General features: G+C 36.1%; 1 protein-coding gene across 1 annotated transcript in view; it reads right to left on the bottom strand.

The window, feature by feature from the left end:
- The window catches only part of NLK (nemo like kinase), a 146,872-nt gene that overhangs the window by 45,488 nt on the left and 77,825 nt on the right, over positions 1-23,559 (bottom strand). The window contains exons 2-3 of the mRNA XM_032617040.1: positions 14,672-14,801; positions 6,051-6,106 (exon numbers count right to left, since the gene is read on the bottom strand). Coding sequence (XP_032472931.1) covers positions 6,051-6,106; positions 14,672-14,801 — 186 coding nt within the window. The remainder of the gene's footprint in view (positions 1-6,050; positions 6,107-14,671; positions 14,802-23,559) is intronic.

Raw genomic sequence — 23,559 nt, forward strand, 5'->3', positions numbered from 1 at the left:
CTACAACTTGTTCTTCCTTTCTTAGAATAATCTCCATATTCAAACCACACAACTACTCCTGCTGAGCCTGCTATTTGCTGTCATCCCAACATCTGTCTTTGGATCTTGCCTCTCCCCTTTCTCAGAGTACGCCAAGTCCTCTTCCGATTTCAATTGCTTCTCTACCGATGTGGCCAGCCATTCTGTAATGTTCTAAGCAGCCCCTCAGATTTCTTCATTTCCTTGTCTTGCCTCTGTAAATACCCAACCAGTCATCAACTCGACAACCTAGGCTGTTGAGTACATGGCTAAAGAAGTCCCAATCAATTGCCAAAAATCCTTCTGTCCTTTCACTATATTGTGCACAGCAGTCACTGCCTCTCAGCCCCAAAAGTCAGGTCCTTGTTAAGGTATTTTTAATTAAAAAATTTTTTTTGGTAAAATATACATAATAAAAATTACCATTTTAACCAATTTTACGTGCACCATTCAGTGGCATTAAGCACAATCACAATGTCATGCAACTATCACCACTATCCAATTCTAGAACTTTCTCATCACCCAAACAGAAATTCTTTGTTACGTTTATAAAGTACGCTTCCAATTCCGTCATTCCTTACCACAAAAATCTTTCACTGGGCCCTAAAATGCCTACTGAATAAAGATGAATTTCCTTAGTTCAACATTCAAGGCTCTCTCTGACTTGGCCCTAACTAGCTTAATTTCTCATTATTCGTGCATTCTAAACTCTAGCCATTCCCTAAAAGATGCTGATACTTACTCCCTCCATTTGGAATATCCACCCTCCTCAATGTTACCCATCCAAATCCTTCTCATCCTTCCATACTCAACTGAAATGTCTTTTCCCCCACGAAGTCTTGTGTTTTCTTTTAAAGTCCCACATCACCTGTCTATATTCTTTTGGCACATTCTACCATATATAATAGTTTTTTCTTTACATCTTATCTCACCCCACAGACTTGAGGGAAACATTGTTCTTGAGGGAAAACATTAAGAGGCATCAGTGGGTTAAGAGCACTCTTGGCCCACTGGACCAGACAACATGGGTTCAAATCCCAGCTCTATCATTTTTAAGTGACCTTGACCAAGTTATCTACCTCTCTGAGCGATAAAGGTATTTAGAACAATGCCTGACACACTAAATTTTAAAAAATTAAAGAGCCAAAGAGTCAGTAGATACTAAGGTGGTTAAAGTCAGGAATTTTGCTGTTCTTGGATTGTTCTGCTAATTTTTCCTTGGTTTTGTCTTTCTGTGTCTCTGTCCTAGGCTTCAGGGCTAAGGAACCAGAATTGGTGACAGTGGGTAAGCAATAGTTTTTGTTTTAAATCATCAAATGCTTTTCAAGTAATCAGCTTGGAATGGGAAAGAGTGAAAAATCAGATCCTCAACACTCTCAGGATATGCAGAATCTTTTCTATCCCTATACTTTCCAACTTATAATTATTATTTACATGATTGTATCCCCCACTAGATTACAAACTTGAAAGGCAGAGACTATCTTATTTATTTAGCACCTACTATATGTTAGGCACTGTTCTAAGTGCTGGGAATACAACAGTGAGCAAAACAGAAAAAAAATTCCTGGTTCTAGGAACACAGTTGATGCTTATGCTTATCGAATAAATGAAGAGGAAATTCTAACAATATGGGAATCTTCAAAACTCCTAAAATGTAGATTTCTGATCCTTGCTGGTACTGTTGTTGCAGAAAGAGTGTACTTATATATGCATATACACATTTTATTTTGTTTGTGCTTAGCTTTTCACTGGCTCCTAAGATTCCCTGAGGGTTATAGAGCTGTTTCATAGCACTAGGGAATTACATATTGTGTATATAAAATATAGTATACTAACACTATCAATTAAACTACTGCATCTGGGAGTAGTTTAAGCGATGGCATTACATTATTGCCTACCAAGGACTTTAACTGGCTGAACTGGATGTGTAGGTTCCCTCGCTGCCTTTACGACAAGAAATTCCTGTTTAAACACTGCCTGCACAAGCCAAACCTATTATTCAAACAGGGACATTTCTGAAAGTGAAGGAGAAACTTATTTAGTATTTATACCAGGACATCAGGTAAAATCCAGGAGTCCTAGCAAACTGGGACAAATAGTCATCCCGTTAGACTTCTTGTTTCCATTGGTTTTAGGTTGTAATTGTTTCTAGCACAGAAGACCTGTACTATCCATATTCTTCTCTATAAAATGTTAAGATTATGTTTCAAGTTAAAAAGAAGCTTTTCCCAAAGCAAGCCAAATTTTAAATTCTAGTCCAGTCGGCATCTAGTACTTTCTGGGAAGGGGACTGTTTATGTTACAGAGTCCAGAATCCTGATGGAAGCATGATAAGTAATGTTTTCCAATCAGACAATTAGAAACTTGTTTCTCTTGGATGAAATTTCAGTAGGCTCAAAGTAATTAAATGCCAAACTGCTTTCATACACATTTCCAAATAGGAACTCAAAGTGCAAAATGAATAATGTAATCCTTTAACAAGCTGAAAGCTCAATTCAGAAAAAATATAATCTTTCTTAATTATTAAAGAATATATTTTCTAGGTGTATATATTGGATTTTAAAACTAAGAAAACACAGAAGCTAAAAGATACTGAGGTCATAGTAGAATTTATTGCTCTTTCCATACCTGACTCATCTGTTGAACCCTGTAGGAAGATTTGTAAACAGTTATAATCATTGTCTTTTACAAAGTTGCTTAAGGAGATATCTAAAGATGCATGGTCTTTCAAAACCCAAGCTAAATCTTTGGTGGGCACTGATATAATCATTTTTATTACAGTTTTAGGGAAAAACATATGATTAACTGTGTGATACCCATGTTGACACTTATTGTGATTGTGACACCTGATTACATCAAAATGTTCACAGACCTCAGATTTTCCAAAATGATATTAACTATTCAATTAGTTTTTAAAAGACCTGGTTTAAAATACTATTTGTGAAAACTTACATATGCAACATAACATCCTAGTTTTCTAGTCTTAGAAAAAAGTGTAATGATATGGTACTGTATGTTCAATGGAAGATTACTAAAGACTATTTCTTTCCCTTTACAACTTAAATAATATGATATATATTTCTGACTCTATAAACTGACTCCTTTATTGACTAAATATTAGAACATCCATTACACAGTACACAGAGCTTACCTAAAACAAGAGCCTCAAACAGACCTCAAAAATAGTTTCTTCAAAGCACAATTCCAAGATCATATATTTAAAATTCAAAATATTATCCATTCTAAAATCCTCCAACTTGAAAAAAGCACTGTCTAAAACCATGTGTAATGTGTATGCCATGATTTTGAGATACTATAGCAGGAGCTTCTGGCACAGAAGGATAATATACTAAGGTGAAATCAAACAGTAACTTGAGATCCTATTAATCCTCAGTATTTTTATGTTGTAGGTAGTAAGTTTTCTTATTTTTCAGAGGGAAACAGAGAGGAAAACTTTTTTTTGCTTTGACTACAACAAATTTATTTGTATTAAAAAGCACAGGACACAGAAAACTTTCTACTTAGAATATTAGAAGAATCAGCCAGAGCATATATGTAATAACTAAGGCATTTCTTACATTTCCATTTAATAGCTGTTCTAAAACACAAAATTTTAGTGTTCTGTTTCCCAAGCTAAACCATGCCTTCCTAAAAAGTCTTTATCATCCTGTAGCAGCTATAGGTTTAATTCTTTTTTATGTTAACAGGATTTGGTGCTTTCCAAATGGCACCACCACTGGAAAACACCTTTTTTCTGTGTATCATTCTACATATAGCTAAAAATTATACAACAGAAAAAAAGAATATTGACGTTTAGGTTTGAAGGTTTTTCCATCTGTAGCCAGCTAACTACTGTGAAAGTACAGGTGTCAATCTTTTAACCTGAAGGTAAATAATTAAATAAAAAAGTAAAACATTTAAGTAAATGGTGTACCAGGGGTTCTATGAATATTTTATGACAAAGGCTTCTAATTTAAAGATTCATGAACAATTTTAGGGAAAGAATTTCATAGAAACCTTCTGCTAGCTAATGAAATGGGCTGAAATCAGCTGCCAACCACTCATGGTTTTAAACCAAAACTATGCTAAAATTTCCTCTGCTCTGCAAGTATTTGAAATAATAATGAATCCAGGATCTCCCAGACTCAAATTATGGCCTATAATAATAAGCGATAGGGTTTTTAGCACACATAGGGTTTTTAAAGGAACAACAAACCCAAGTACAAAAAATTAATGCCTGATGTAGACAATTCATGCTTGAACTGTAAGACAGACATGGATATAATGAATTAGCTAAGTTCAGTGAAGAAAATCTAAAAATATCTGACATTTATTTAAAATACTCATATTCACCAATTATCTTATATGAAAACATTCTTTCCCCACAGATGGCCTAAGTGCAGTAAAGGGTTAACTCAGCAGATTTGGGTTGCCCCAAACCTACACATTCCAAAAGTCTTTAGGACTGGTCCCCGACTGGCTCCCGGGAAATAACCTATGAACTCTTGCAATATCCTGCCTCATATGAATGTCTTAGTATACCTGATGCTTTGGCCATACCAGATGGCTTATGTTAACAATGTGATTTATGGTGAACACCTGTTTTTGTTCACCTGGGGCCCTGGGCCAGCTGTATTAGTTCAACCTCTGGGTGAGGAGAAGGGAGGAGGGCTGAAGGCTGAGTTGCTAAGGTCAGTCCCTAAGGCTCACTGACCTCCAATAAAAACCCTGGACACCAAGGCTCAGGTGAGCTGCCCTGGTCAATAACATTTACCTGTGTTGTCATACACTGTTGCTGGGAGAATTAAACTCTATCTGTGCAGTTCCACTGGGAGAGGACAACTGGAACTTTGTGTCTGGTTTCTCTTGGATTCTGCCTTAGGTACCTTTTTCCTTTGCTGATTTTAATCTATATCCTTTTGCTGTAATAAACTGTAACTGTGAGTAGAACAGCTTTCCTGGGTCCTTGAGTCCTTTCACTGAATCATCAACCCTGAGGGTGATCTTGGGGACCCCTGACATACCTGTAAATCCAGTAAAATTCTTATTTAATAAAGTAAATTTCTTAATTTCCAAAGAGGCAGAGACAGTATTACACACTCAGAGGAATGCCTTCTAGTATGTGGATGCCCTTCTCACCAACAAAAAGGATAAAGAAGGTGGCTCCTGGCCAGGTGTAGAAAGTTGCTTCTGCTTAATGAAACAAGTACTGCCCCCATCCTACCAGCTTCCTTCTTTTCTTCAGTGAGGAGCCAGGTAATCTTCAGGAAGTCTAAGAAATGGAATCCTTAATGCTCTCACCTCAGTTGCTACCACTGACCTACAGCTGAGGAGAAAAGAACTTTCTCAATTCTTCTATCCTTAGATTAATTTTATACTTTTAAAAAAAGGGTGTGTCAGAACCATCTGGCCTGGCCCAAGATCTCATTTTTGTATGCCAAGAGGTATACAAAGACATTCTATCAGCCAGGAGCTGGTCAAGGGCCAGTCTCTTCTTTGGAATGTATGGGGGTAGAGCACCCCAAGTCCACTCAGTTAACCCTTTACTGCACAAAGGGATTAGTTCCACAAAGGACTGGTGGGATAAAATATCACCAAGAATTATAGTATTCAAGAGCTCTCTTTAATTTTCACCTTACCCCAAGTGGTGGATAAAAGGGCAGTATTACCTTCTTGACTGATTGGCAGTTGTTGTATAGTGATAAGAGCACTTTATTGAGTTCTACTACAACACAGCTGCCTCAATGGTTTCACCAGCAAAATGGGAATAGCAATACCTATCTCACAAGGCTGTGGGGATTAAATGAAATATCTGTTCAGAAGTCTTGTTTTGTGGCATCACCACTCAGGATATATTGATAATGCTGTGCTCTGTCAGATACTTGGGATTTCAAAATTACCTGGTTCCAGGTACTCAACCACTTCTGCAAGGATGAGATTTAATACACTTCAAGGCATGAACCCCAGAAGGTGCTAGAAGAAGAAATTAATAAAAAATTGCTCCCTTCTTTCACGTTCCCTGGTTAGGATACATTTCTTCAAAATAGTCAATGTGTGGAGGTTGGAGTATGTCAAGGGCAGAGAGTACCTGGGAAAAGGAAAAAAAAAAAAAAAGCCAAATTTAGAGAAACAAAAAAGAAACAAAATATGACATAAATACAAAAAAACCACTATTACCTCATTAATGATCTTAGGCTTGGTTACAACTGAACACTGAGATTAACTAAATTTATCAGTCAAGAAACATGGTCCAAAACATTAAGGTAGGTTTTGTAAAATCACTTTCAAAGACGATTTTACTTATGCCAATATCAGAGAGGCAACTGGGTTACACTACGTGCTACCAGGACCCCTGCACAGGGGAGTGCTGGAAAGAAATGCCCGATTTTTTATAATCAGTGTTGCTTTAAGAGCATGAGGAGCCGTATCTACCATTCATTCCTTTACTCCTCTGTTCATAAAATGTTTACTAAGTGCATTCTATCTGGCAGGTACTGTGGGAGGCTCTCGGGGAAAGCTGATGAATAAAACTGATAATCATCCCTGTTCTGGAGACCACGGGAGAGGAAGGCATTAAACAAATAGTTACACAAAAATCTAATTGTGACATTTATTATTATGAAGGGAAAAAGTAAAGAGGAGTGGGAGAAAGAGCTTCCCTGAAGCAAAACTACTCTAAGAGTTGAAGGGCGAATAGGTGTTGGTCAGGCAATGTAAAGGCACTGAGGCAAGAAAGAACCAGGCAGATTCTAGAAACATAAATGCCAGTGCTTATGGAACACAGTGGGTGGGAAGAAAATAGACTAGGATAAAACAGAAGAGAAAGGCAGGGTTATATCACACAAAGTCTCTTTAAATTATGGTAAGTGTTTTGGATCTTATTCCAAGTACAAAAAAAGAAGTCACTAGGGTAGGAAAAAAAGACTTTAAGGCATCTGAAATTCAAGTCCTTTATAAAAGCAGCACACTACCAATGTAACTTCTGCCATTGAAACACAACAAATAGGCCTTCTTTCCCTACCAGCTGTTTATCTACTCTTTTAAGCCCCATCTATGATGTCACACCTAAGAATCTGAATCTATCTTGCTAATGAAAACTACCAGGCTCAAAGGATACAGAAGAAATTATTTAACAGGAAATAAACTGTGTAGTACAAGTTCAAATTTTCTGATCTTTAGCTTCGTTTTTTAAGAAAAAAATTTTTTTATTATGGAGAATTTCAAACATATAAAAGTGGGCAGAATAGTATAAAGAATACACATGTAATCAAGACCTGGCCTTAGTAGTTATCTACACATGACCATTCTTGCTTCATCTATGCCCTCCACACTACTTATATAATTTTGAAGAAAATACAAGACTTATTTCACCTATACATCAGTAAATATCTCTAAAAGATAAAAACTTTTAAAAAGTACAATTATCAAATCTGAAAATTTAGTTTTTCAATACCATCAAATATCCAGTGCTCAAATTTCTAATTTTCTTATTTTTTAAAAAAAGTTTGTTAATCTAAATCAGGAGCTGAAGAAGATTTATATATTATGGTTGATTTATGTCTTTCAAGTTTTACCTACAGATTTCTTTCTCTTTTCCCCTTGCAATTTATGTATGGAAGGAACTTTGTTCATTTTAAAGGTTATTCTTTTTTCAGCCAAGAGTTTTTCACTTTAAAATTTTTAATCAAACTAAAACCTCCTGTATTGAAAAAGCTTTCATTCACTTTAAAACCAGTTAAATATAAAGGTTTTAAAATAGTTTAGATGTTTTATAAAGAATATCTATATTTCCTTTCTGAATTAAAATGTTTATACTTAGACTCTTCATATAAATGGAAAATAACAGATTTTCCAGTTCCTTCAAAGAATAATTTTTATCATATGAAAGATAAATTATTTCATTTCTATATTTTTAAAAACCTATAATTAGCTAGTGTCACAAATTCACATAAATTCATTTCTCATTATGTGACAGAAAAAATTTTAACATGAATATTTGATGCTTGTGGAAGGCAGTTAAAAATTAATGTTTTACTTGACATCTTTTGGACTCTAAGCTCTGTATCTGAACAACATACATCCTGTCTTGGGGGAAAACAGAATGCAATGAGTGACAGCGTCCATTAGACAAAGCTATTTTATACTTCAAATCTATCTGCTATAATTAGAGGTTATCTAAAGGAAAGTGACAACCATACATTTTAAACCTTGACAGAGAAGAATGAGGCTTTCTTACTCCAAATTTGATGAGGCTTTCTGTAGAAAAGCCATATAAAACAGGGTTAGACATTTGCACCAAAGCATTTAGCTATGATTCTTAGCTTTGAAGGTACAATATTTTAAACTCTGCCTGGAATTTTTGAAATGGCTGTTGTCTTATACTCCTGTTCTTTCTACCACCTCAAAATGTTTATCGGATGATGGCATTCCACAGTGTTCCTAGGTGGCAAAAACAGTGCTTAGACCATTAGAGATGATACATGAATCTCAGAAGTGGTGTAAATGAGGAAGTGAGAAGGAATAGTAGCAGAGTTTCAAACTCCAGACTTCATGCCTGACTCACTATTTAAAAAGCCCAAGTCCTTCTACAAAGCCTCTACTATCTGTGGGAATAAAGTACGTGAGATTAGCCTTATGATGTAAATAGGAGGACCCTTGTAAAGACTTTGACTTGTAAAGAGTCAAAGTATCCCAAAATACCACAGACTCGTCATAAGATCTCAAATACAAAAAAAAGCAAGCAGACTTGTTTAATTAAAAAATGAACTAAAGCGGGCTTCCCTGGTGGCACAGTGGTTGAGAGTCCGTCTGCCGATGCAGGGGACACGGGTTCGTGCCCCAGTCTGGGAAGATCCCACATGCCGCGGAGCGGCTGGGCCCGTGAGCCATGGCTGCTGAGCCTGCGCGTCTGGAGCCTGTGCTCCGCAACGGGAGAGGCCACAACAGTGAGAGGCCCGCGTACCGCAAAACAAACAAACAAACAAAAATTGCTGTGAAAACTGCAATCCTAAATGTAAAGACTAAAAATTTAACTGTCTGTAGAGTGCATTCCCATATTTAAGCAAAGGAGCTCCCACCTCCCCATTCCCTCACCACCACCCCCACCCGGAATACATTTCAAGTTCTTTAAGGTAGCGACTATTACTATTACTATTTTTTATAGAGTTGTAAGATATAATAAAGTATACAAATCCTAAGTGTATAATCTGATTAATTTTTACATACAAAGTGTATAACAAGATAAATATTTACTCCATGGTTAAAAGCTAGATCAAGAAATTAAGGATTTCAAGGCCCCCCTTGCTCCTTTCCAGTCAAAATCCATCTCTGCTCAGAGGTTACGATTATTCTCATTTCCATCACCACAGACTCCTTTTGCCTGTCCTTGAACTTTATACAAATTGAATCATAATGAGTGAAGACCTTTGTATATGGCTTCTTTCATTTACTGTTACGCCTGTGAGATACACCCATGTGTGGATCCTCATCCTTTTTATTGATGTGCAGTATACCATTATATGAACTAACACAATGTATTTATCCAGAGTACTGCTGGCAAACTTTTCGGTTGTTTCCAAATGGTATCATGAATAAAGTTTCTATGAACAATTTTGTACATGTCCTTTGGTAGATGTATGCAGTCATTTGTCTTGAGTATACCAAAGAGTACAACTGCTGGGTCATTGGGCAGGTGTATATTTAGCTTTAGCAGAAACTGCCAGGTTTCCTAAGTGGTTTTACGAATTTACATTCTCACCAGCAATGATGAGTTTCAGCTGATTCGCATCCTTGCCATCACTGGGTATTGTCAGTCTTTTATTTAAGCCATTCTGGTGAGTATATAGTAGTATCTCACTAGCCTTAATTTACATTTCTCTGATGACTAACAACTTTGAGCAATTTGTCATATGCTTATTAGCCCCTTGGTTATCCTTTTATGTGAAATTCTTGATTAAGTCTTTTACTGATGGGTAAAAATTCTTGATCTGTAGAAGCTCTTTATAAGATATATGATGCTTAGATACAGAATTTACAGTCTGAAAAATGTCAAGTAAAATATTTATTTCTAATGGTCTTCCTCAAATGCTAAATATTTATTTTAAAACTTGTTCTATCACATAATATATTTTGGAAACAAGTTTTTTGTTGGATAATGCCTGAGGTCTGTCTTTTCATTCTCTTAAACTTCTGATGAGCATTAATTTTTAATGTTAATGGTGTCCTGTTTAACACTTTTTTAAAAAAAAGGTCAATGCTTTACTTCTCTAGTTAAGAAATCTTTGTTTATTTCAGTCATGAAGACATTTTCCCATGTTTTATTCCAGAAGCTTTGTAACTTTACTTTTCATATTTAAGTCTATGATCCATTTTGAATTAATTTATGTATATGTCAAGAAGTAGATTTTTTTCATATGGCTATCTAATTGATTCCAGTTTATTTATTTATTTTTAAAAGTCTTTATTGAATTTGTTACAATATTGCTTCTGTCTCATGTTTTGGTTTTTTGGGCACGAGGCATGCGGGATCTTAGCTCCCCAACCAGAGATCGAACCCACACCCCCTGCATTGGAAGGCGAAGTCTTAACCACTGGACTGCCAAGAAAGTCCCTGATTCCTGTTTATTGAAATGGATAGCCATTTCCCTCTGGATTGCAGTGGCACCTGTCTTGTAAATCAGGTGGACATGTATGTGTATGTCAGTTTATAGACTCTATTCTGTTCTACCCTATTCTGTTCCATTAATCTATTTTTCTGTCCTTGTGCTGCCTTGATTATTATAGCTTCAAGTGTGAATCTCCAACTTCGTTCAACTTCTTCAAGATTGTCTTGAGTATTTTAGGTCTTTTCCACTTCCATAAACTTTAGAATGTTTGTCAATTTCCACAAACACATACGCATAAAACCCTGCTGGGATTCTCTTTGGGATTACATTGAATACATAGTTCAACTTGGGAAGCACATGGGTATTAACCCCAGTGAGTATTCCAATTCATGAATGCAAGAGCCTGTATTATTTTAAATGCATCAAGAATCTGCTCAGTACCACAAATTTTAGGCACAGAGCACACAAGACCAAATCCACTGATAAGTAACTTATTCTAAGTATCCTTTGCCTTTTCACACTCCTTAGCAGCAGAACCATTAGCATTAATAATGTCTGCAGCCAAACAGCTTGTCTGCGTTCAGAGAAGGGTCCTATTGGTATGATTCTTTATCCTACTTATGAACCTAGAGAGGCCTTATTTGAGTTCAGTCAGACTATACAGAGCAAAACAAATGATCCCCCTTTGCCTTCACTACCTCCTCTTTTGCCTCCTCTACTCCAGAACTAAAAGGTTGGGAAAAAGTAACTCCAAGAGAGATCACTGAGGTTACCATTCCAGACTCTGAGATTTCATATTTTATTTCCCTGTCACTTTCACTCACTCACTTACTCTTCAATAGACTGACTACCTACCGTGTGCTTAGTGCTATTGCCTAAGGACAAGAAAAACCCAAGAACTCTATTACAGGGGCTCTTATGCTATTGCCTAAGGACAAGAAAAACCCAAGAACTCTATTACAGGGGCTCTTAGCAGGAATCAATAGGTCCTAAGGAGGCACTGGATGGGCATTAAAGGACTAGTAAAAGTCTAAAATGACATAAAAATTATGTGTATATGTATTTTCCAAAAGAGGGTTCATGGCATTCATCAGATTGTCAAAGAATGAAAAAACCCTCAGTCATCCGTTTTCCATGCCGATAAAATGACAACTCTGTGTGTGTGTGTGTGTGTGCGTGCGTGTGTACACACACGCACAAGTGCACAGATGGGCAAAGTAGAGAATATTTTGTCAGATTTTATAATAGCTCAGATTCTGACTAGACACTACTGAGAGGCCTGAACAACATCAATCTTTAGAAAGTTAAACCCACTTCTGTTTCTCTAAGTTGCTACATCAAGGCGAACCTATCCCTTTAAGATGAACAACCTTTAAGGAAAAAAATGTGCGTGTGTGTGTGTGTGTGTGTGTGTGTGTGTGTGTGTGTGTCTCAATCAGTCAGATCACCTGAAATCAATGAATATGATACAATGACTTTGAAGATTCTGTTCAAAAGAAAATCTAAAGGCTTCCAGGGTTTTGCAGCTATTCTCTGTCACATAAAAAGCCGTCCAAATTAAAATCCAACCTTCCTACAACAGCCAGGTTAATCTTTCTAAATGCCATTTTCATCATGACATTCTTTTCCTTCTATTCAATCAAATGTTAATCTCAAAAGGCTCATCTTAAGGTTTCTCCCTGTTTAAAGCATCTTTGAGATTTTAAGTCCATGACAATTACTCTCTTTTTCTTAATAGTACAATACTTGTCTGTCATCTTTCACCTGAGAAGCTTTAAAAAAATACAGCTACCGGGGTCTCAACCCCAGAGATTACAATGTAGTAGGTCTGGGATGAAACCCATGAATCTGCATTTTTAAGGCTCACTTGGTCATTCGAATATATTTTTAGGTTTGGTTGCCCAGCTTTTCACTATGCGCAGAACACACAGTGTCCTGTATTAATGTTTAACCATGCAGGCAGTCCTCCCACAGCACTGTTATCACAGTATCACATTACTAAACTCCTTGAGGGTAGAAACCCCTAGAAGCTGATGTAGTTTAGGGATATAGGATGTGTACAATAAATGTTTACTGAATTAATGAATATGGGCCCTGAAGCAAGACAGATTTAGACTTCAATCTGTGCCACCTTGACCTTGGGCAAATTACTTAACTAAGCTTTGGTTTCCTCCTCTGTAAAGTAGGGATAATAAGCCCTGTCTGACAAGACTTTTAAGTATTAAATTAATATATGTAAAGCATCTACACATTTTCTGATACTTGGTAACAAGTGTCAGAAACACCCGGTCCGCTTCCTTCAAAAAAGGACCATGTTTTGAACTTTTTTTTGTACTCTCCACATGACCTAGCACTGCACTCTGCACACAGGACACAATTAATAAACATCTGTTGTCTTAACTACATCAAATACCAGTTGCCTCTTAGATTGGCATTCCACACATACCAGGTATGCTGGCCCTGAGATACTTTTGTAGATCTCAGTGCACAGCATAAATTCATTATGTATAAAATAGTGGTGCCATGATGTCCCATCTCCAACTATTTGCCTCACTTTTGAACATTCCCACAGAAATCACAAGCACTGTCTTACGATACAGCTCAGGAGCTCGAACAGTAGTTGCTGTGTTTTAATATGTGTGATTTTCAAGACTGCAGTTTGTTTCTTTTCTTACACTACTCACTCTGACACTATCTTTGTAACTTAATTAGTTACTCTATAGGAATGAGTCATGAGCAAAGACAGCAACATATACAGATATCAGCCTATTACACCATCCCTCCTTTATAAAAGAAGCCAAGATAGGTTTGAATAAACCATTGAAACCCTTAGAAAGTGAATTTCTGATGCCACCTTCAAAGTATTGCTTTATTGTGGACCCCTTTACTTGAGTCTCTGACAATGTACATAAGGTTTGTACTCTTTGATGCTGGGGTGGCACTCACTCAGGCAAATTCAAGAAATAACAAAGCAAGCACTAGACATCATTCTAAAATCACTTCCAAAATTTCAGGAAACAGTCATAAAATAGCAACAGGAATGATGTTTTCAAAATTATTGAAACAAACAAACACATTGCTAGGCAGTCCTAACTGAATGAAAGACAAGCAGTTACTTTCTAAAAAAGTTTAAGGAAAATGGATTTCAAGAGGGGTAATCAAGAAAGTGAAATGTGTCAAACCAAGGAGCTTCAAGTGAACGTACTATAAGTTTGATATTCCTAGTTTTACCAAATAGTTCAAACTTTTACAAATTTATCTCTTAAAGTGTGACCTACACTTCGGCCAAAGTTCTTCAGGTTCCTGTGCAAACAAGCAGTCAGACTCACAAGAAATTACTGGTTTCCTGATTTTTATTTCAGCAATTAAAATAGCACTGGTTGAGTACCAAATGCAGAATGTGAGGCAGTTTTTCTTTTCATATGCAACTGAAAACTAAGAGTCCAATGCTAACATCCCCCAGGTAAATTTTACACATACCAAACTTTTAATTCAGGATTAGTTGAGAAGAAGCTCTCTCAAACCACTGTGATTCTATTTCCCCACGAATCCTGCCATCTCTAAACACAGCCATAAATAAGATAAACTATGTTATCTTTAAAAGCTGTATTGTTTTTAAGAGGAGAAACTTTTTTCTCACATCTTTAACCTCTGGTTTAAAATATTAAAAGATATAAATAACATTTAAAATCAGGGGCCCACGTAACGCAAAAAAATAAATAAATAAAAAAAATAAAATAAAATCAGGGGCCAATTACTTCTATTTAAATCACTCAGACTACGTATTATACTCTATTTTTGTGTTGTACGTTAGTATTGTTCCCAAGCTAAATATTAACATTTGCTTTAAATCAATTAATATTTATCTGTCAATGAATAAATCCTAGAATTCACTTAAACTTGCTCATTCACAAAAAAGGTCTAATTTGTCTCAGGTTTCCAAATCCCTTAATATGGTACATGTACCCTTTTTAACTCTCTTTTGCTCTTTACTAATATAATCAAACATACTTAGGAAATAGTTTATCCCAAACACTGATTTCACTTACATTATCATGTTTAAAAAAACACAACATCTTCAATTCCCGGAAGACCCTTTTGCAAGAGACCAGATTCTGGAAGACGTTGGGCATCTTTTTGAGTGCTACTCTCTTTCCATCTCTTGGATCTGTTACTGACCTAAAGACACAATATTTAGGGGGAGAGGAAGAAAAGACAGAGAAATCAATCCCAAACTTTGTTCTTCAATGTTTCAGAGCATGACAAATACCTTTATGTTAAAACACTCAATATTAAATCAACTTAATAATGCTTCCGGTATCAGTGAGAAAGATTAAAAAAAGTATAATCAAAGAGAATGTTTAGCCCACCCAACTCATTTGCCATGCTTTTTTCTTTTTTTAAAATCCCTGTCTAAATTTCTATAAACACTTAACCTTCCTGAGAGGTCACTTAGCAATACATCGGAGGTAGGAGGGCTACTAGTGGTAAAGCCATTTTAAAGACGGGAGAAAAAGTATTGAACATTAACACGACTGAAGTCAAATTAGTTTTATGCTTTATTTTCAGAACCAAATTCAAGATGGAAGAAGTGTTCATTCAGATGTGGTCACTTTTAGTTGAATGTAGAGAATACAATTTGAGTATTTTGGTTTCTTATATAAATGAAACATCTTTTAGTAGTACGGGTTTCAGGACACAACAGTGTCCCCTCATGAGTCTGAGTGGCAGCTTAGGGGCTGTAGCTTCTAGGTTATGGTAAGTTCTTCCCTTTTGTTTCTCAGTTCTTGGTATGATGGCTGCCCCTTGTGGTTACTCTCTTTAATAGCTCAGTGTCCACCTTTTCTCTCTTTTAGCCTTCTAACACCTATATTGCCAACTCCTTGTATTATATTTCCCTGTGTTGAAATACTAATGTGTTTCCATTTTTCTGATTGGACCCAATCGATACATATTAAATCAAAGAGTTTTGCTAAACATGGCCAATTGGCCATCTGGCTAATCGAGTTTCCATGAATTAACCTAAACCTTTTTTCCTTTGACCCATCATTGATGACTGGTTGTCTTTGTAGAATTTATTCCTGTCAGATTTATTTTGCTAGATTCCTATCATGCTCGGCTACCATTATCTTTCCTTTTCTGTTTCAGCCATTCAATGCTTTGGCTATTCCTCCCAGATTTGTATCATTTTGAAATCTGGTCGGTATGTCATCAATGCCTTTATCCAAGTTGTTAATTAAAGTTTAGAACAGGACTGAGGACAGAGCTCTGCAACAGATACAACACTAGAAGCCATCTATGAGGCCGGCATCCAATCATTAATCTGTGTATGGTTAGTCAATTAATTATTTATTTAATTAACTACAATCACTCAGTTTATTTCATCTTGTCCACAAGGAAATAAGACACTCATCAAATTGACTTCCTGAAAATAAAGCATTCCTATTTTTTACCTAAAAATCATACCAAACTTCTTTATGAATATCATCACTTCTTTATAAATTTATCTTAGTGATTGCTACTTCCTAAGTTCTTGTAAAACTCTTAAACAATGCATTCTAGTATTTTTAAAACAGCATGAGGACTTCACTTTCTCCCACTGATTGAAAATTTGCTAAAACAATTAAATATTATCAAGTCTTCAATAGCTTGAAATGTAATTCAACTAGGCTAAGAGACCTAACATTTTTGACTGTTGTTTAAAAAACACCAACCAAAATCCACAACATTGTTTAGAATCCACATAATCTAGGAAAGTAAAATAGGAAGGAAACCAAATATAATATTATATTGACTATTAACATTTTTTTCTGCTTAAATACACCACTTCTGTAGCTAGATACTAGAGGATAAAAGTCAGTGAAACAGCAAGGAAGGGAAATTCTGGATCATACACTGCACAGTAGTTATTGCCTCTAGAGTCTTCTTTAATCTAGAACAGTTAATTAGCATTTCTTTATCTTTTATGACATTGCCATTTTGGAAGAGTACAGGCCAGTTAGTTCGTAGACTGTTCCTCAGTTTGGGTCTATCTGGCATTTTCTTGAGATTAGATTCAGGTTCTGTATTTTTCACAGGAATAACACAGATGTCTTCTTAGCACCACGTTAGGAGGCCCATGAAGTCGATTTTTCCCATTACCGGTGATAACTTTGATCACTTGGATGAGGTGTCTGTCAGGTTTCTCCACTGCAAAGTTACTATTTTTTCCCTTTGTAACTATGTAAATAGGCTATTCCTCATCAAACTCTGACCCACTACCTTTAGCACCCGTGGATGTTTTTCTGCCTGAATCAATGATTATCACTATGATGTTGCCAAATGGTACTTTAATAATTTTTAATATGTCTAACAGCTAGCCTGCGCAATATTAATTTTTAAAAATGAGTAAATTGATTTAACACAATACCCCTTCCAAACACCTCATGCAGCAATACTTTGCAACTTCTGACTTCTTACTGGTCTTGACCCTACTGTGGTGAGGAAAGCTGCTGTAAGATAAACCCACTCCTGGCTCAAGGTTAGTCCTGTGCCTTGTAATGTTTTAAGGTAAAATTCACAAAGCAGCATTTTACTTTATTATTCATGCAAAAGCCAGTCATGCCTGTGGCCCGTAACAATATAATCTCATGAATGTGAATGGCAGTGCGGTAATTTCACGCCATGTTGAGTTTGTTCTCTCTTAACTTGAAGTAGCAGATGCTTTAGTTCAGCACAAACAGTATCACAGAACACACAGATAAGTGTGGAAGCCTGTTACACAGGAATTCTTTTATTTTCTTTGTTACTGAAAGGCTTGCTGTGCTTAGTTTCTCTGCTGCTGCAATACCCTGGTTATTTCAACCGCACTTGTTAATGAAGCTCCAGCTGTAGAGATAATGAACAACATTTAGGGCAACTTTCCTCATATCAGAAAATGGAGCCATCCTTCGACCTACAACTCACTTTTGACCAGTTACTTTCTCTAAAATACTGTTCGCTCTAAATGAAAACAGTGCATCTGTTATTTCATCTGATTACCTTCATAATCATTCAAGTTATATTAATAGGCACTTACTTCCTCAGTTTTAAATTAACATTTGATTCTGTAAACATTACATTAAAAATAATGCTTTAGAAAAACAAAAACAAAAAAATAAAGTTTTAAGGGTTGTGAGAATCTTTTCTTACATCTGTTCCAGGTACATCAATCCTTCTCTGCACTTAGAATTTAAGTTCAACTGCTTTTTAAACAGCCAAAAGAATCCACGAGCCATTCTTCAGAGAGATACAGAGTCAGTCAAAAGAGTACAATACCAAAACAGGAAGCTTTTTAGATATAGTTGTGGTCGTTTTGTTGTAGAGTTTTCTTAATCCCAGGAAACTGTGACCACTGCCACAAATCTGCTTATATTGCTGACAAGCAGAAGAGGTGAAATTAAACAAGAGTAAAACTTATCATTGGAGATACTTTCCCAGGCACTAGAATGTTACATTATAATATCTTTTAATTAGTATAACGAATCAGCAAGAGTCCCCAAGAAATTAAATGCTCCTCACTCATTTTATGTGAAGAATCTTTCCCCCATGTATTTTAGCAGTTTTAAAGTTCATGGTGCTAATACAGGTTTTTAACTATCCAAAGCAAAAAAAAAAAAAAAAAGAGAGAGAGAATGCTTCAACTTGGATTAAGAAAATCAGATTCTTCTAATTCTAGTCACATTAACTTGTAATCAGCAATTCTCTATTTTTTGCTATACATACTACAATTACTATGTCAACTGTACCAATACAGTACACACCTCAGTAATAGAACTTCCTAGTTAGGCTCTAAATATTTAATTATTGCCTTCACATTCATTTCAAGATTCACTTCCTTAAAAGTTATTTTTACTTGTATTTAGATTAAGTTTCCTTGAGAAAACAATAGCAAACTATGAGACAAAAATAAGTCTAGAAAATGTTTATTTGTCCTTAGTATATATTATATGTTCATGGACACTACAGGTTAAATATGGAATTTATTTGTATGACTCTCTGGTTTTTATAACCAGAACTTCAACAAGCTCTATCTAGCTTGTGTGCACTCTGACATAATATACAGAGTTGCAAACTATTTAGAAGCACAAACCTTCTAGGTTTCCCTGCCCCCACCCAAATACACATAGGAAAGGATTCTCATCTTTCATATTTAGATAATTTGTTCCATCAGTTGGGGTTTTCTGATGTTTGGTTTTTCTTTTTAAATGTTTATCCAAATTTGGTATTTGCTGAGTTAGCTCTATACATAAGAAAGCAATCCTTTTCCTTTAAGACACTTATAAATGATCCCCAAATTTGTTAATCTGATTATTACAAGGAAAAAAAGGTCTTACACAGTAGCCAAACCAAAGCAGTGAAATAGTTCTTTCTTTCTCTCCTATACTAACACTACTGATCAGGAGAAGCAAAACATCTACATTTAACTGGGAGAGTTAAGAGGAACTTATCCTCTAACTCTGTGTCTAAGTAAGTATAAACAGCAATGATCCCAGCAGATGAGACACAGCACTGAGCCATGCTCATCTGTAGTGAGAGACCCAGGAAGGGAAGGAGGAAGAATAAGGAACAGGCAAGCCATCCAATATCAAGCTGTCACATTTATTTTCAAATACTTGTTATTGTAAGAGCTAACTTTTAAGACTGCCTCAACTCCCCAAACCAATAACCATTCAATAAGTTAAAATATAGGTGAAAAATTATTTAATACTAATTATTGTTGTCTTGGGAATATTTTATGGTTCTTTAGAGCATGAATTAATTAGTTCCATCCTTACTGTAGATGCTGGGAAGACAGAGAGACTCTTCCTCCTCAGTCACTGTCATATATCTCTGTGAGAGGGCTTCCCTGGTGGCGCAGTGGTTGAGTCCGCCTGCCGATGCAGGGGACACGGGTTCGTGCCCCGGTCCGGGAAGATCCCACATGCCGCAGAGCGGCTAGGCCCGTGAGCCATGGCCGCTGAGCCTGTGCGTCCGGAGCCTGTGCCCCGCAATGGGAGAGGCCACAACAGCGAGAGGCCCGCGTACCACAAAAAAAAAAAAAAAAAATCTCTGTGAGAGTCTGACCGGCCTGCACAAAAGTTGCCACATTGCCTTTGCCTTTTCAAGGGGGATTTTCTCATGTTAGAGGGTGAACATGACATAGCCTAGTCTGCCAAGTTTTCATGGCACACTACCCACAGTCTTCTAGAAATAGACCTGTGAACATTGTATGGGGAGGAAAACCAGCTGCAATGAAGGAAAGGTTTCTGTACAAAACCACAAAGGAAAATAATTCACAACTGCAACTCCTTCTTGCATTTTAACAACTTTGGGCAACAGGAGGTTACAAAGGGTAACCAAAACTAAAACTATGTCACACAAAAATATGCTTGCTTTCAATCCCATTGATGAATTCCTGAAAGATATGTATTCAGTAACAGGAACACTGGGGAATATAAAGATTTTTTAAAAAAATTTAAAGATGGCAGTTTTTGTTGTACATTAGTTTCATAAATGTGGAAGACATCAAATGAAAGAAAAGGACAGTTTTACTCACATAGTAGGTTTATAAGATTATGGCTTTACCAATGTCAAAAATTGTAATGAATTTAGAAACAGAAACTTCACATCATCAGAAAAAGTTTTAAAATTATTATTTTTAAAGATTATTTATATTTTATTTTTGGCTGCGTCAGGTCTTAGTTGTGGCATGCAGGATGTTTGTTGAGCCACGTGGGATCTTTCGTTAAGGCAGGTGAGCTTCTCTCTAGTTGTGGCGTGTGGGTTTTTTTCTCTTCTCTAGTTGTGGCACACAGGCTCCAGGGCATGTGGGCTCTATAGTTGTGGCATGCGGGTTCCAGAGCGCGTGGGCTCTGTAGTTTGGGGCATGCAGGCTCTCTAGTTGAGGTGCGCGAGCTCAGTGTTTGTGGCACACAGGCCTAATTGCCCCGTGGCATGTGGGATCCTAGTTCCCCAACCAGGGATCTAATCCACGTCCCCGGCATTGTAAGGCGGATTCTTTACCACTGGACCACCAGGGAAGTCACAAAAGTTTTGTTTTTAATTGCCATAGAGAATGCTTTATCATTTGATAGTTTAGTGGTTAAGCTAATATTTTAATAATTAACATAAAATGTGAGTCTCAATATGCTATAAGTTAAAAGTAAACTGTCTGAACACACCAACAGTAAACTGCCATTTTTGAAATAAAAGGGAAAATTTGAATATGGTTTAAAATTATGATTATAAATTAAATTTCCATATTTTCTAGAGATGTATATACTAAGTATACATAGGTGAAATGATATGAGATCTAAGATTTGTTTTAAAATGCTACAGTAATAAATATTGTTGAAACAAAGCAAATATTGAAATTATTGAATTTGAGTAGTAAGTTAATGGGGTCTAATTATTCAAAACTAAAGAAAATGTATATTTGTAAAATTACAAAGTAAAAAAATGAAATGAAAAAAAATTAAATGTTATTCATAATAATGTTAAAAAGATCCAATATTGGGATTAAACCTAAGAAAAGCTAAGCAAGACTTTTACACAAAAGGACTAAAAAACATCACTGAGAGAAATTAAAGACATAAATAAATGGAGAAACATACCATATTCATGAATTAGAAAACTACTCAATATTGTAAAAATTTCAATTCTCCCCAAATTGACTTATAGACTCAGTGAAATTCAAAACATGAAATGGTTTTCTTTTTGTGAAACTACACAGATTAGTCTTAAAGTTTTTATGGAAATGCAAATATGCCAAGGACAGCTAAGACACCCTTGAAGAAGAATCAGGTGGGAAAAGTTGCTCTACCAGATAAGAAAACTTATTATAAAGCCACAGTAATTTAGCTAATATAATAGACCAATGAAATAGGAATATGGCTCAGAAACAGATTCTCCCATATTTAGACACTTGGCTTATCATAAAGGTGGCTCTGCAGACAGGAAGGTTGTGCCTTAAGCTAGCGTTTCCCAATTTCAAGCCCATCCGTCTAAACACTGCTCTATAATACTGGGGCTAAGACTCTGCAAACCATGTTTTGGTTTTTCCAGCTAGCTTCAGGTTAGACTCTGCTAATAGAGGGCTTTAGAGGAGACTGCAAGGCTGGAGGAGCAAAAAGGAACAGAGGGCTCTTATCCAGATACATACATAATTCCTACAAATCAATTTTTTAAAAGGGCCTGAATAGGCATTTCACAAGAAAGGATTAATTCAAATGGCCAATAAACATATGAAAAGGAGCTTAACCTCATTAGTCATTTGGGAAAGGAAAATTAAAACCAAATGAGAAAGTACGATATAACCACCAAAATGACTACTGTTTAAAAGTCTGCCAATACCAAATGTTTGGTGAAGATGTGGTGCAATGTCAATTCTAATACACTGCTAGTAGAAGTGTAAATTGTACAATCACTTTGGGAAACAGGTTGGTTTTATATACTAAAATGAAAATAAATATACACTGGAACCCAGCAATTTGACTCTCAGGTATATACCCAAAAGGAATTTGTGTACCTATACACTAAGACACAAACAAGTGTGTGTGTCCATGGCAGCCATATCTTTAATACCCTTAAAACTGGAAACAACTCAAATATCCATGAACAGCAAAATGGATAAACAAATTGTTGTATATTCACATAATGGAATACTCTATAGCATTAAAATGAACTACTGCTACATGCAACAACATAGATAAATCTCACAAACATAATTTTGAGCCAAAGAAAACAGTCACAAATGAATAATAAGATTTCTATATAAAAAATATAAGCAAAGTTAAACTCTAATGTTTAGGGATGCACACTTAGTAGACAGAAACTATTAAGAAAGGAAGTGGTTATCATAAAAGTAAGGACAATGGTTATCTTGGGGGGGTACTTAATGATGGGGCAGAGAAGAGAGGACTTCTGGGTGCTACCAATGTCTTATTTCTCATATGGATGATGGCTAGAGGTGTGTACTTTGTGATAAATCACAGAGCTGTATGTTTTATTTCGCATTGTTTCTCTCTGTGTGTTATTATATAACTAGAAAGGTAAAGGTTAACTTCCCAGTTAAATTTGAGCATAAAAAAGCATTTTAGATTGAGATCTATATAATGAGTAATTTTTAAAGAGGGTGATTCTTTCCTTTTTTTTTTTTTGCATATAGATACACACCTACACCAGCCCAATGGATTCTATCATAACTTTCCTTGTGCCACTGGTTCATTCTGTAGAGAGGAGTATACATAATATCTTCCTTATGTTTTGATAGAATTCCAAAAGAATTCGCTTGCTTAAAAAAAAACAAACGTCTTCTTCATCATTACACAAGAATATGCTATTAAGGAGCATTCCACAGGACAGTGCTGTCAGCAGAATTATAGCAGAACTACAGTCCCACCCCTAATCTAATCACAATCTCCTAACTTCTATTGTGAAGCAAAATGCTGAAGCAGCTACAATATATAGATGTCCTTCAGGTTTTTAATTAGTTAGCCTTTTAAAAATAACCAAACCCCAAAATATTGCAAATACAAAACAGGAGGCAAGACTTCCAGCTGTGGCAAACTGAAGAAATCAGCAAATCCTCTCCCAACAAAACTACTATAAAACTGGACAAATGTGTCAGAAACAACCATTACAGGACTCCAGAAAACAACTAAAGTCAAATGACAAGTTTAAAAGTGTTTATTTATGAAAAATGTAGAACTCTGGGTAAGAACAGTGGAAGTCAGTGGTGTTACTGCTTTGGGTTGCTCCTTATTCACCCCCCACCCCAAGCACAGTCCATGCAGTACCTGGGAAGTGCTGGCCACGGAAACCAGCGGCTTCACTGCCTGAGTCTGCTGAAGTGATTTGAAATGGAAGGCAAAAAACCCATACCCAGTGGCATTGAGAATAAAACCATTTAAACCCAACTAGAAAAGAAGAGATAAAG

The sequence above is a fragment of the Phocoena sinus genome, chromosome 20 (genome assembly GCF_008692025.1).
Source record: "Phocoena sinus isolate mPhoSin1 chromosome 20, mPhoSin1.pri, whole genome shotgun sequence".
NCBI lineage: Eukaryota > Metazoa > Chordata > Mammalia > Artiodactyla > Phocoenidae > Phocoena > Phocoena sinus.